The 14,870-nt window shown below is 36.5% G+C and overlaps 2 protein-coding genes across 2 annotated transcripts; both read left to right on the top strand.

The window, feature by feature from the left end:
* The first annotated feature begins 857 nt into the window (after window positions 1-857).
* LOC108345869 (calmodulin-interacting protein 111) lies at window positions 858-9,833 on the top strand. Its single transcript, XM_017584697.1, has 11 exons — window positions 858-1,264; window positions 2,003-2,170; window positions 2,327-3,210; window positions 4,164-4,368; window positions 5,357-5,564; window positions 6,526-6,974; window positions 7,495-7,921; window positions 8,137-8,217; window positions 8,333-8,523; window positions 8,605-8,792; window positions 8,963-9,833. The coding sequence occupies exons 1-11, from the start codon at window positions 965-967 to the stop codon at window positions 9,042-9,044; spliced, it is 3,183 nt and encodes a 1,060-aa protein (XP_017440186.1). The 5' UTR covers window positions 858-964; the 3' UTR covers window positions 9,045-9,833.
* Window positions 9,834-11,446: 1,613 nt separating this feature from the next.
* LOC108343665 (transcription factor MYBC1) lies at window positions 11,447-14,009 on the top strand. Its single transcript, XM_052872836.1, has 2 exons — window positions 11,447-13,102; window positions 13,184-14,009. The coding sequence occupies exon 1, from the start codon at window positions 12,075-12,077 to the stop codon at window positions 13,014-13,016; it is 942 nt and encodes a 313-aa protein (XP_052728796.1). The 5' UTR covers window positions 11,447-12,074; the 3' UTR covers window positions 13,017-13,102; window positions 13,184-14,009.
* Window positions 14,010-14,870: the final 861 nt, after the last annotated feature.

The raw sequence follows: 14,870 nt of genomic DNA, 5'->3' as shown, positions 1-14,870 counted from the left end.
AATATGTGTGGACAACTATAAGAGCACCAACTAACAACAACGATGACCAGTGGCATAGAGAGGATCAATCTAGGGAGAACAACAATACAAACTTAGAGTAATGGAAAAGAGTGCAATAAAAAAAAAAAGCAAAGAAGAAAATGAACAACAATAATGAAAAAAAAAAACTTATTTCTTATACCACTTATAATAAAGTAGTGTTGACAATTCTTTTAGAAGCATCATTGTTAGCCCCTATACTGACGATTCCTTAAAAACTATTGGTGTATGTTAATGATTCTAAAGGAAGTTCCATCTTAAAATTCGACTAAATTATAAAAATATTATTTGTCAATATGATTCTATTCAAATTGTCATTTATTTGGAATCATGATTTTATCATTTTATACCATTAGAAAGTATTTTTAATAATTGGTTAAAAATATAATTTAGCACTATATTATATATTCTTAATCTAACTAAAAAATTATAATATATATATAAAGTTTTTAATTTAGGAGCTTTTGGAGTAAAAATGTGAATAGAACCGAATAGATATAGACATTCTTTTAATAAGAATGGGACACATATTTCAATCGACTATATTTCTATAAACTTATAAAAAACAAAAATAAGAAAATAAGTTTTCTAAGTTGAAAATATTGTGTAAAATAAATTAAAATAATGTTTTGTAGAAGCTAAAATTCACGTAGAATAAACTTAATTGACTTTTTAGCAAATGATTTTAACTTTTTCAAATAGCCCATTTTACCTATTGCATAAGTTTATTTTAGTTTAACTTTATTGAATAAGTTTATTTTTTCTCTTTTATAAATATCTATAAAACAAATTGAGGGTTTAGGACCTAGGGTAAAACCTTCTGCATGTTACATTATTCCCACCAAAACGTTAAAGCCCTCTCTATTGAAAGGGGTTTTGCATTACGGTTCAGTTTTTCCCTCACAACACATAGTAGTGTGAAACAATGCCTTCGAGCTCGAATTCAAAGCAGAAAAGGAAGCAATTGAAGGCGCAGCTGCAAAACTCACCATTGTCGTCGAATGCCACCACCGTGCCTCCCAAAACGCAGCAACAACAAGCACAAGAGCATGCCTCTTTATGCGAAGAAGCTTCTAGAAAGTTCCCTTCTCTCATCGCTGAATCCGCGATCGTCGCTAAAATCATACATGTCGACGACACCGTTCCCCTTTTCAAGGGCTTCAGAATTTGGCTCTCCGAACCTTCGATGCTCTCCTCCTCTCTCTCCCCGGGTTCGATTGTGTCGGTAATCACCATCACCATCACAAACACATTTATGATTATCATCACATTTTTCTTCCACATACGCTTTATATTGTTCAATTACCTTTTGTATAAACTAATGTACCTAACGTAGCATTTTGCTGCCTTCTTAGACTGAACTTGAACTGTATAGTTCCACTCGTTTGGTTCATGTATATTAGATAATATGTTTTGTATTACTGAACTTATATATCTAATTGTATTTTTATGTGAAGTTAATAAATAAAAATTTATAAAATAATTATAATTGTAAATGAAGTCGAGCTAACTACTCGTTTGGAAGTTCAATGAATTGATACCGGATTTAGTCTCAAATTATGTTCGAATTGATGCAGTTAATTTCCCTCAAGTTTAAAGAGTTTAACTTTGGTTCTTATAATATTCTGTTTAAAGCAAATTGGTCTTTATGTCAGTTTTGGCACCAACTGTGTCAATTATGGCTGATTTGTCATTTCTTACAGTTTGGCACGTATTACCAAATTAGTTATATGAACTATAAAAAAGGAAAAGATTGGTTTAGCAAAGTAACTTAAGTTGCCAGAGTGAAATTTTTGAAACATGAGGCGAAACTGAAACCTATGAAAGCAAATATTATATTTTAGCTAATGAATGTCAATATCGGTTTGTTTTGGCAGTCATAGTTTCATGTTGCCGAATCAGTTTGTAATTGGATTCTTTGTTATGCTGCTATACTTCTTTCATCATTTTGATTGATTTTTAGGTGTCTATTCCATCTTCAGACGAGAAAAGTTCACAATTGCATAGTTTTCCCCTCGTGTCATTAGCTAATGAGTGTGCCAAATGCCATGGACTGGAAATCGGGACGGCAGTTGATGATGATGATGCGGGGAACTACTTTGTGCTTGCAACGGTGTTTCCTGCCAATAAGGTTTGTCCTGTTACTATTTTTTTTCATAAAATTGTTTCTTATGAGCTGTATTTAAAGGAGACCTTTTTTTATATGTAAGTCTGTGCATGTATTTATATTTATAAACGTGCGGCATCTATCCTTACCAGACTTCTATATTTTATTACATTTACATAGGTTTTGAAGGATGGAGTACGCCTGTCTTCAAACCTTTATTATTCTATGGGATGTCCTCCTATGGGTTCAAGTGTGTTTGTTTGTGCATTACAGAAACAACTCTTGCCTACTCCTGCCAGTGGGAGCAATCAAAAGCATTATATGGAAAATAATTGTTTACCTATTAATAATTGCAAGGAATTGTATCTTCAGTTGGTTCCTTCTAAAAGTGGGCTACCATTGAAGTTTAATAATTTTCCCTCATTGGACGTGTCTAAGGTGAAATCTCATGTCCAATTTGAGAATGACATTGTTGCTTCTCCTGCAACACCTTCTTCTGTATCAAAGTTTTCTAATGTTAGTGGTTTGTCTTCTCCACAATTTGAGGATTCAGCATCTAGTGTGCCAAATCAGAAGAGTCAATCACTGATTTCATCTGATGTCAGCTTAGCATTAAGTGATGAAAGTTCTAAGCAGTCACTTGAGACATGGGCAACTTCATGGTTATATTCTCGATCTTTACTTCTAGGGAATCTTGTCAGTATTCCAATGTTTTCAGAGTGTTTTTTCCAAGTGATAGGAGCTAAGAAGAAGCCAGTTGCCAAATCTGGTCATTTTCCATCAGATGGAAGCAGTGATTTATATCCTGAGGATTCTGATATAGCAGATAGTGTATATCAGGCTTTCACTGTTAATTACGAAACAAAGGTATTTTTATCTTTGCCGTCAAATGCAGCATCAGCATCTGAACAGCCAATTCAAAGGGATATACCTTGTGTGAAACTAGAACACAAAGTTGCTAATGTTAGCTTACCGGATAAAATCTCTAAATTAGGTGGTCTATCCAAAGAATATACACTTCTAAAGGACATAATTTCTTCGTCAGTGAACGATGCTTTATCAAGGTAGGTTTTGTCTGATACATATTTTCACATGTGAGTTTAACACTTAATAATGAACACTTTTATTTATTTATCTCCTTGCTGTAGATTGTGTGTTGTTCTATGCATAATTTTTGTTTGGTGGATTCAAGTAGATTGTGAATGATGCTTTATCAAGGTATATTTTAACATGTGGGTTAAATAATGAATACTTTTATGATTAAATATGTTTGTAGTCCCTAAGCTTGGATGCCAAATTGGAATTTGCTCCTATCCCAAACTTTAATACATTTTAGTCTCCAAACTTTAAAAAATGAATGAATATAGTTCTTTTAAGTTAATAACATTCATTTTTTTTACGTGTTAAACGACGTTCTAGGTTGATATTTGAGTTGAAATATGTCAAACGGAAAGAACTCAAACACCAACTTGAAACACTGTTTGACACGTCCAAAAGATTTTATCTATTTATTTTTAAAGTTTGGGAACCAAATCAAAGTTTGGGACAAAGATGAATTAATTATCATTTAATTCCTCTTTCTTGTACACTTCACTGTGTGTGAAGAACATTATTTTTTTTAATTAATGGATAACCATTGAAATTTTACTCATAAGAGAACCCATGTCCTTCATAGAAGTCACTTACTGATAGCTTTAATTTGCATATATTATGATTTTTTGAACAAGATAAAGTTCAAGTTATCTCTTGTTCTTAATGGATTTAATTTGCATATATTATGATTTTTTTAAAACTTCATACGATTCAGTTAATTCTTTGATTTATCTAGTCAGTTTATTAGAAGCATGGATTTTGACAATTTCTTGATGTTCATTTGTATCAGTTTATAACTGTCAATGATTAAATTTATAGTTCAAAGTACGTACCTCAATGATCATGGTTATCTGTTCTCACATACTTATTTGCATTCTGACATGCACTTCTAAATGCTCATGCTTCTTGTTTTTTCAAACTGTAGCTTTGGTCTAAGAACTACAAGAGGTGTCCTTCTTCATGGTCCAACCGGTACAGGAAAGACTTCCCTGGCTCAATTATGTACTCATGATGTTGGAGTCAAATTTTTCCCAATAAATGGACCTGAAATTGTTACCCAATATTATGGGGAAAGTGAGCAAGCTTTGCATAAAGTTTTTGATTCCGCCATTGAAGCTGCACCTGCTGTGGTTAGATTTTGTCAAAATATTGTGTTTGAGCTAAATAATATTTCTACGAGCTACATATCACGTGAATTTGTTGAAGTTTTACATTATAGTTTTAGACCTTTAGGGTTAACTCTTATCATGTGCAATACTGCAAGTATGCATGTAGTTTAGTGGGGATTTTCTAATTGTGATTTCCCTTTTCTCATTTGTGATACAACTAATGTATTTATCAAGAGACCCTTAAATAATTCCGGTGTAATATCTCTAATATGGTATATGTTACTTGATTTGTGGAGTCAGTAACACACTTAACACTTTGAGGCTTCATGAATATATAAGAATCTTGCTGCTAGAATGGTGATCTAAATAAATCAAGTGAAACTTAAAGGAGGTATAATATAAAGATTTCTGAGTTTTCTGATGCATTCAATTACTAATGCTGTTAATTTTGTATATTGGTGAGATTTGCAGGCAATAGTATTATATAAAGTTAAAATTTAAGCTTTAATTTTTCATTTAATGCTCTGGTTTTTATTTTAAATTCTGGTGAGAAAATTATGGATTATTATATTTTTGTTTAATTCTCTTCTATGATCTAAAAATCCTTAATTGTTTCCTGAATTATTATATATTCATGAATAGTTCTTTTTACGTACAACTTCAGGAATTATTGATGGTAGCCTCTAATTGTGTATTTAGTTATGTAAAAAGACAGTCTTATATGGGAAATTGTTCTTGTATCTATAATTTATCTGGTGTGAGATTCACCACAAAATATTCAGGTGAGTGTTACACTGTTAAAGCAGGTATATTTAAATCAGTGACACTTTCTCTTCAATATTCTTAGATTTGTTGAAACATTTCCAATCTTGACATTTTTCTCCAAGCTTTTGATACTCTAGTTTTATATTTTTCAGGTTCAATGAGAATAGTGCCCCTGATTTTAAAACTGATGTTTATATTCAAAGTTCTCCCGATTGGCTGAATATGTGATTTCTGTGATGTACAGGTATTCATTGATGAATTAGATGCCATTGCCCCTGCAAGGAAAGAAGGAGGTGAAGAGTTATCTCAAAGATTGGTTGCGACTTTATTGAATATGATGGATGGAATTAGTAGAACTGAAGGGTTACTTGTAATTGCTGCCACTAACCGCCCTGACCATATTGATCCAGCTCTCAGACGACCTGGAAGATTTGACAAGGAAATTGAAATTGGTATTACCTATGCTAGTACCTCCCAGTCAATAGCATGCTATTATCTTAAAATAAATGCGTACATGCCTAACTGTGAATTTTACACTTAACTTCTGCCTCCACATGTTACTACTTTGTAAGGATGATCTAGTTTGATATGTAAACACAGTGCAATTTCGGCACCATGTATATATGTACTTTTATCAAAAATAGAAAAAATAGGTTCATAATGTACTGTTGCTCCTTTTCATTCCAATATCTAAACTTCTATTACTTTACTACTATAAATACCTTCTTTTGTTGATTATATTCTGTTATAAGACTGCCATTTCGCAATGGGCAGATTTCCAGATTTGCTATTCAATGATGACTTGATAATAAAATTGTGCTTCATTGTACATGTTGGGTTTTGGATTTCATGTCCCTGTTTTAAAAAAAGCCCACTACCCTTAACAGTATGAAGTTTATTGTAACTATTTATTTTGAGGCTTTTTATTAAAAGAACACATAATATCATGGTCTTTCTTTGAGTTAAATATTTTTTTACAAATGTGTTATTTTACATTGAGGCTTTTAGCTATTACTGCCATGGGTAGTTACATAATCTCAATTGGTTCTCCATTATTTATGAAATGGCATACTAGAAATCTGTAAAGTTGCATATTGTTGTCCTTTTATTTTGTGAAAGAGACAAATGCAATATGTGCTATTTTTAGGGCCGGGGTATAATCACCACAAGCTTTGTTGTGCAACTTCTCTATTCCTGAGGCAAAAAGGGAATATTGGAATTCCATTTTGATCCTTGAAAATTACCAATGCCACTATGTAGTGGTTAACTTACATGTTCATGAGTGACTTTGACTCGTAAAATAATGTTAGTCTGAAGCAAGCATTTTGGGATACAGATCAATTTTTCTGTTTTAAATACTTCAATGGATTAACAGAGTAACTCATTCACTGTACATGTCAAATCCATATGCAGGTGTGCCATCCCCCAAACAACGTTCAGATATTTTGATCACTCTTCTCAATGAAATGGATCATTGTCTCTCTGAGTTACAAATTGAACAGCTTGGTACAGTCACTCATGGTTTTGTGGGTGCTGATCTAGTTGCACTTTGCAATGAGGCAGCCTTGATTTGTCTACGGCATTATGCTAGCTTTAAGAAGACTTATGATTCTTGTTCTGATTATATAACCGGGAAACCTGTTCTGAGGAATGGTGCAACAAACTCAATAGATCATTTGGATGAGTCAACTTCATCTACTTCAGATATGTTGGCCGCCAGTTGTGTATTACCTTCTTGCATGGTAACTTGTGAAACTACGGATATAATTCCTGATAGTGGTAAAGAAGAGCAGATTTTGAAAGTAAGCTTTGAAGATTTTCAGAAGGCCAGGATGAAAATAAGACCTAGTGCCATGAGAGAGGTATGATTGATGCCATGAGTAGGATTTTTTGCGAACTTGTTTTTACAAAAGTATATTATCTGACCCAAGATTTGTCTTATTTGGCTTATTTTGGTATTCCCTAATTTTTTGCTAATCGCTTTCAAGTTTCATCATAGAATGCATTGTCTTAGTGTTGCCAACAGGCATATCCTGGCTCATTAAAATTACTTAAACAAGGAATGCCATCTCTTGTCACCAGCCCCGTTCAACTGTGATCTGTTGTTAGCTGCAATCAGTTTAGTCACTTATATCTATGGAATTTCTCTTAAATAAAATTATATTCCTTTTGTATTCTCTTTATCTACACTTTATTTGATACAAACTATTGAAGTTGAGGAACTTATGATCACAATGCTTTGGTGAGATCTGATGTTCTGTTCATGTAACGTTGTTTATAACATGATTAGATATGCACAGATGAGAATTTTCTACATCAAAATTTTTATGAAAAGGGATTGTGAAGCATAATACTTTTGTTATCAAATTTTTTAATGCTTAGGTAATCCTTGAGGTTCCAAAAGTTAATTGGGAAGATGTTGGCGGTCAAAAGGAGGTCAAAGCTCAATTGATGGAAGCAGTTGAATGGCCACAGAAACACCATGATGCATTCGACCGTATTGGAACTCGCCCTCCTACAGGTGTATTGATGTTTGGGCCTCCAGGTTGTAGTAAAACCCTCATGGCACGTGCAGTTGCTTCTGAAGCAGGGTTGAACTTTCTAGCAGTCAAGGGTCCTGAACTCTTCAGCAAATGGGTTGGTGAATCTGAGAAGGCCGTCAGATCATTATTTGCAAAAGCAAGGGTCAATGCCCCATCAATAGTATTTTTTGATGAAATAGACAGTCTTGCTGTAACTCGTGGGAAGGAAAGTGATGGTGTTTCAGTGTCAGATAGGGTCATGAGTCAACTTCTTGTTGAGTTAGATGGTTAGTGATGAATCTTGGGCAGTGGAAATGTGAATTATTGCTTATATACATATTGCTTAATATGTAAGATAAATTAGGGCTCATTCAGCAGGCTCCAAAGCATGTTGATTTGATATTTGTTGGCCAGAAAATGATTATTTTTTTTTAAAAACCAGTTAGTTTTGAAGTTTGGATTGGGATCATATTTTTCTTTTGACAATCTTTATTTGTGTCAGGTCTACATCAAAGAGTTAATGTCACTGTCATAGCTGCTACAAATAGGCCAGACAAGATTGACCCTGCCCTTTTAAGGCCAGGTACCCTCTCTGTTATGTTGTTCTCCAAGTGTTCTATGCCCATTCAGATACATGATGGTGGATGAGTTTTATTAACAGCATAAGTTTTAAAATGACTGACGTTAAACATTTACAGGACGCTTTGACCGTCTGCTATATGTTGGACCTCCAAATGAGGCGGATAGGGAAGAGATATTTCGCATTCATCTACGTAAAATCCCATGCGGTTCTGATGTTAGCCTTAGAGAACTAGCTCTACTCACAGATGGTTGTACTGGGGCTGACATATCATTGATATGTCGTGAGGCAGCTGTTGCAGCAATTGAGGTGTGTCAATCAACATGACTTTTTGATGGATGTGTTGTCACTTTTTGCAAAGTAAAATTTGTTTTGATGTTATGTTGCCAGGAGAGCCTTGATGCTTCAGTTATAACAATGAAGCATTTAAAGACGGCAATAAAACAGATCCAGCCATCAGATGTTCACTCCTACCAAAAGCTGTCAACAAAATTTCAAAGGGCCGTCCACTGCAGTGATATAAAGGATGAATTCAATCCTATGCAGCGCGACATTAAATCTACTCACTTCAACATTTGGTAAACGTGTCTTGTTCCATCCTGTGATAATTAGAATTCATTTGGGTTTTTGGGGTCCACAAGGTGGAATTAGAAATTGAAAATGGTTTTGCTGAGGTCAGCTGAAAACTGATTTTTACAGCTGAAAACTAAATTATCTTGTTTTTCTTTTAATGCCTCTGAATAAGCAGGAAGTTCATAAAATCTTGCACGTTGTTCCTCTATCAGACTCCAGCTTCCATCTTCAATTTAAGAACTGCTCGAAGTAGTTAACTACAGGCCTCAGAGTACTATTATGTTTGTCATATTCCTCCCATGACTGGGTTCATGTTCATTAATTGAGGATCATCTGCACTGCAAACTCTAGATTGAGCCTTTATTAGGTATGAACGCAGTATGATGTTTGTTATATTCCTGAGGCTGGGTCTACTTGCTTATGGAGCACAAATATGAGGATCAATGTGTACACCAACAGAAAAAGGGTGCAATTGCTGAAATATGTGCTGAAAACCCCCTTGACTAAATCATGGACAGCCTTTCCGGTGAAAGATGAATATATTTTTAGAATGATTACTAACGTGGTTTTGCTTGGAAGTTTTGCTTGCTTCAAAGGTTTATTACTTTTGAAGGTGAGAGAAGCAAGGACGTTGTCTGAGGAAACGGTCACTCAAATCTGTGTCTTTTTCAGCAGGCCAATTTTCTAAAGGTCTCGACCACATAGGTTTACACACAAAATAATAAATTATGGAGTTTGTTGATAAAACTTACATAGCTTGAGGAATATGTTGTAAATTAGCTGAGAGCAACGCATATACAGATTACCCTTGTTTTGGCCAATTCAATGCGTCATAACAATTGTAGATGAAATTTTTTTACTAGCAATTTCTTTAGCAAATTGGTCAAAAATTTCTTAGCTGAAAAGTTGATTTTATTAACTTTTGTAGATGCTGCATTATTGACACATCATTAGATTATTATTATCATTATTAGTCTTCTTTGTTGGATGGCTGCAACGGGCTCACTGAATCTACTCATTGAAATGTACAAGTGATTTTTTTCGTACGTTTTTTTAATGAGAATCTATTTCTCCGCTCAAAATTACATCTCTACCCCGTTTCACGTCAGTCATGAATGATGCATACTTTTTGGTATGAGATTTTTTTGTTTTGGTCAAAGGGTTTTTCGGGCACGATAGTTATTTTCAGAGATTTGAATTTCTAAACTGCTACCACATTTTGTCTATATAATTTCAGCTCGCCAACTGAGTTAGATCTGAATAGTTTGTCTGTGATGATTGGATAAACATCACGAATTTAAGATTCTTACCATTTGGTAGTTTCTTAGGCTGTCAAATTTTCATGTGAATACCAAACAGTCTAGCAATAACACGACGCCACAAACTTTTGTCAGCTCGTTACTTTTCTGTCCTACTGTAAAATACTATTTAACTAACAAAAGTTATACTTTTATTTGTCACTTATCTGTAAGTAAAAAAATCCGCCGTAAAGTTGTTCCGTTTTTTTTCATTTTACATCATTGTAATATTTTATTTTTACAAACCCAGAAATCACCATAAAAAGGATATATAAATATATATAACAGTATGTGAAAATGTTCGTTTTTGTATTTTGTTGGATTTGATCTCCGAGGTCCAATAATATTGTTCCGATAAAATAGGATGCGTATTTTTTATTTAAATGTTAAAGATTGAGAAATTTAGGTATTGTTGAGACGAAGTTATTGAAGTGGGAAATTTTATATTAGGGAAAGACGAAGAGGAGGTATGAAGACAGGGTGTTCGATATTTCTAATTGTAGACATGTAAATAGTTTTGGATTGGTGGGTATTTTTGATGAATATTCCTGGTAGAGAAAAGAGGGAGAAACAAGTGTAGCACCAGAAGAGAAGAATAGTATAGGAGGGCATTGTGTGATAAATGCCAAAACATTAATGATAGAAGAGATACACCTGTCATGATATTGGTATTTTGTTGAAACATCAAACATGGGTATCACATGGGGGTACCCTTATCATATTACTTTGATTCAATTGGTCAGTCAGTACTGTTGGCAATACTGCACGAGGAAACATGCTTTCTAGGGACAATAATTGCACCATACCCTTTTACTAAGAATAGGTAGACAAAACCCCCCAACCCTTCATGCCTCTTGTGTTTCCCCCTCACCTTCTTTTGTGTAGTGCTGCAAATGCAATGCAACACACTACAATCTATGACTCACTCAGTGACTCATCATGAGTGATTAGGGTATAAATCCATTTCTGCAACAACACAGGTATCCCACTTCCAACAGTTCCCTTCTGGGCATTTCATGCTTTCTGTTCCAACTCCAAACTAAACATACTTTCTCACTTTTCTTTCATTATTAATTTCCTCCAGGGCCCTAGCACTAACCTTTTTCCAATTATTTTATATACCTCATCCTCCTTTTCTAATCCATCTAAATAAATAAATAAATAAATAATTAATTAATTAATTAATTAAATAACCTCACCCGTCAATTTCCCTAACCTTGTGTTGTTTATGCATATATCCCTATTCCCTAATTCATTCACGTTCAGTCAAATCGAATTTTAACTTTGAAAGCGGAGACATCGTGAGAGGCAAACCAACACCAGCTCAACTTATTCCCTATCTACCAAACAGGAAAGAAATTCCGAAAAACCCAACAATCTTAATCTTTGCATCTCTCTCTCTCTCCACATTCCTTCCCAGATCAAAAATCTTTCCCATACCATACCCGTACATTTCATTCCCACTTCTCCCCCACCTCTCTCCCCACTCCCTGCATTCCACGCGCCACTCTCTCCCGCCCCAACCTTCAAACCCCTCATTTCTTTTTAAAACCTTCCACACCTGCCAAATAAAGGACCCTTTTTTAAAAATATCACATTTAAGAATTGCACCGTGGACAAGGGAGGCGCGTTTGCCCCACGCCCCGGTCGCGAAAAAAAAGTAAGAAAAATACTGGAGCGATCTTGTAACACTCACTCTCAAGTAAGAAGACCCCCAAATCCCGGAAAAATAAAAATCATAAGGAAAAGCATCAACAACAGTGCCCACAATAAAAAGCTGAAAAGAGAGAGAGAAAAACAAGATCCACCTCGAACCTCTCTCCACACTCCACCCTTCGTCACCACCACCACCACTCTCACACCCTCTAATCGAATTCTTCTCCCAAAACGAATCAAATCCCAATCTTCGCCATCACATCCACACCCTTTCCTTAAACCGTTAAATTTCCAAACAACAAACAAGAACAAGAATTTCCTCCAATTCGAGAAATGAGGGAAGAGGATTCCAATTGGTTTTCGCGATGGGAAGAGGAGCTTCCTCCGCCAGAGGAACTCATGCCCCTATCCCAAACCCTAATCACGCCCGATCTAGCCATGGCTTTCGACATCAGAAACCCCCACACCTCCACCAACCCCAACACCGCCCAACAGCATCAACACCAACAGCAGCCACCGCAACAACAACAACAACAGCAACAACCTTCCAACCCTTCATCGCTCCCCAACCCCCAGCAACCCACCTCCAATGACTTTGCCGACTCCGGCGAGCTCGGCTCCGGCACCGCCGGCGAGGAGCCCGCTCGAACCCTCAAGCGCCCCCGCCTTGTGTGGACCCCGCAGCTCCATAAGCGCTTCGTCGACGCCGTCGCGCACCTCGGCATAAAAAACGCCGTTCCCAAGACCATAATGCAGCTCATGAGCGTCGATGGTTTGACCCGAGAAAACGTGGCCAGCCACTTGCAGAAGTACCGTCTCTATCTCAAACGCATGCAGGGGATTTCCGCCGCCGGACCCGGTGGACCCGGAGGCGGTGCCTCCGGCGCCGTCGCGGACCCCGCCACTGACCACCTCTTCGCCAGCTCCCCGGTGCCGGCGCATTTCCTGCACCCCGCGACGAGGCCTAATTCGGATCATTTCCTTCCGTTTGTGCCGGTGCCGGCGCTCCACCACCACCAGCAGCAACAGCAGCAGCTGGCCGCGGCGGCCCAGTACCATAGGCAGGTGAGCCATTTCGGGTCGCCGCCGAACGGGCACTTCGAGAACCCCTTCATTTCTAGGCCGAATCTTCAGAGGATGGGTGGGGGTGGAGGTGGAGGTGGTCCTGTGCATAACCACCACCCTGTGAGTGGCTATGTGGAGGATATGGAATCTGCTAATGCTGCCTCAGGAGGTAGAAAGGTTCTTACTCTGTTTCCAACTGGGGATGATTGATTGAATGAATATTCATCATATATGATGACGATGATGATCATGATGACGATGGTGATGGTAATAGTATGGTACTCTTTGGTCTTTTGGTATGTGTCACTGTGTCCTTGTTGTATTCTGAATGTGAAGTTTATGTTTGGTTAAGGTCTTACTTGGTATTTTTGTGTTAGGGTTATTGTTAATGAGTTTGGTGTTGCTAATTGGGGGTATTGGAGTCTAGAGTTTAAGTCTGCAGATTCAAAAGCTCCAGCAGTCATGATACTTCTGGTGGGTATGGTGTAATTAATTAATAACCTTGTGGGGTACCAATATCCGCCGCTGCTTGGGTTAACTTCTCCGTCAGCTTCAGGTGACTGACATTCATCATGATGTCACTGTTGAGCGGCAATAGTAATGCAACTGCCTGTAATTCTGGGTGACAATCAGTGGTTTCCTGGTGTTGAGGCTTCCTCTGATTGTCTGGGAATTGGTCTCTGGCTGGATGAAATCTGGAGAATCACTGAATGGATGGATTTGTGTTGGTATTCATGGAAGGATTGGCAAAAGATGCCAATTTGGTATTTGTGTCTGCAGGTGGTAGTAAACACGGGTTACACTTTGTAGAAACTAATGGAAGCTAAACTCATTGGCGTGTTTGGTTGTGAATTCTTCGACTAAGTCCGAGAACCTCTATTGCGAAAGACTTGTCTCCTTGGTGTTGAGTTTGTTGTGCTGCGTAGAGGTGAGTTGTACATTGTTTGATTCTATAGAAGACTTGAATGCCTGATGTGAGGCAATCCTTTAATATTCTAATCTTACTGCCGCGTGGGGTCTATATGTTAGATGAACTCAAGTAAATCAGTTTCCATAATTTCTAGGTTTACCTGCTTACGAAAACAATAAGTTCATGTTTACTTAATCATGTAATTCTCATTTGACTGGAATTCTCTGATTTTCTTTTGTACCGGGACTCCTCTGAAGTCTTTTAATTTGATGATTATGTTTTTAGAGACACCAGGGATGACGTTCCAACTGTTCACAAAGATCCTTTTTTTAGTTTGAGTTCATTTCCTATATGATATATGTTATTACATGTGATAAAGGGATGAACATCATGATCTTGCACTCGAAAAATGTATGTATCCATATCCTAGCAGCAGTATGAGTTGAAAAATTTAATAGAAATAGCCACACATTATGGTTAAGACTGACAGTAAGGTCAAGAAGTCTGAAAATTAACAACCAGTTATCTGTCCAATGTATTTTTGGATCATCGTTTCCTCTATCTATCTTATCTTAATTGCAGTTTCTCAATGTCAAATTAAAAAAAGTGATCTAACAGCGAAGTTTGGTGCGGTCTACGTCACCTTTTAGTTATTCCTTGCATCTTCTCCGGTTTCTAGAGTTTCTTCTTGTGTTAGTAATTTTTCTTGAAATTATTCATGTTTTTAAGGAAAGATGGATTTCGCTTTAGCAAGGACAAGATTATTTTTGCAAAAGCTTATAAACAAATTTATAGTCTGTCATTTCAGGGCTCGCATGAATTTTAATTCCTGTTGTTGTCTATTGTCTATATATTAGTTTTGATTAACAAATGACGCCGCACATATTTGTTATGATGAAGTCGAGCTGTAATGCTTTCTTCATAAAAAATGCACCACCACCCAACAACAATGTCCTTTTTGAAGTCAGAGTTGGAAACGTTACAAATTTCTTTCTATCTTCCATGTGAAGAATATCCTTGTCATCTGTAACTAAACTACTGTTTAGTTTTCCTGTTATCGGTAAACAACTTGTAGACATTTATGTGGCATTCTCCTGAGCCACGTATAACGGATTCTTATGGGTGACCTAAATCTTTCAGTACCGAATTCTTTT

This window comes from Vigna angularis, chromosome 2 (genome assembly GCF_016808095.1).
Source record: "Vigna angularis cultivar LongXiaoDou No.4 chromosome 2, ASM1680809v1, whole genome shotgun sequence".
In the NCBI taxonomy this organism is placed as follows: domain Eukaryota; kingdom Viridiplantae; phylum Streptophyta; class Magnoliopsida; order Fabales; family Fabaceae; genus Vigna; species Vigna angularis.
Note: the sequence above shows the minus strand (reverse complement) of the source record. Positions and strands in the feature narration are given on the sequence as shown.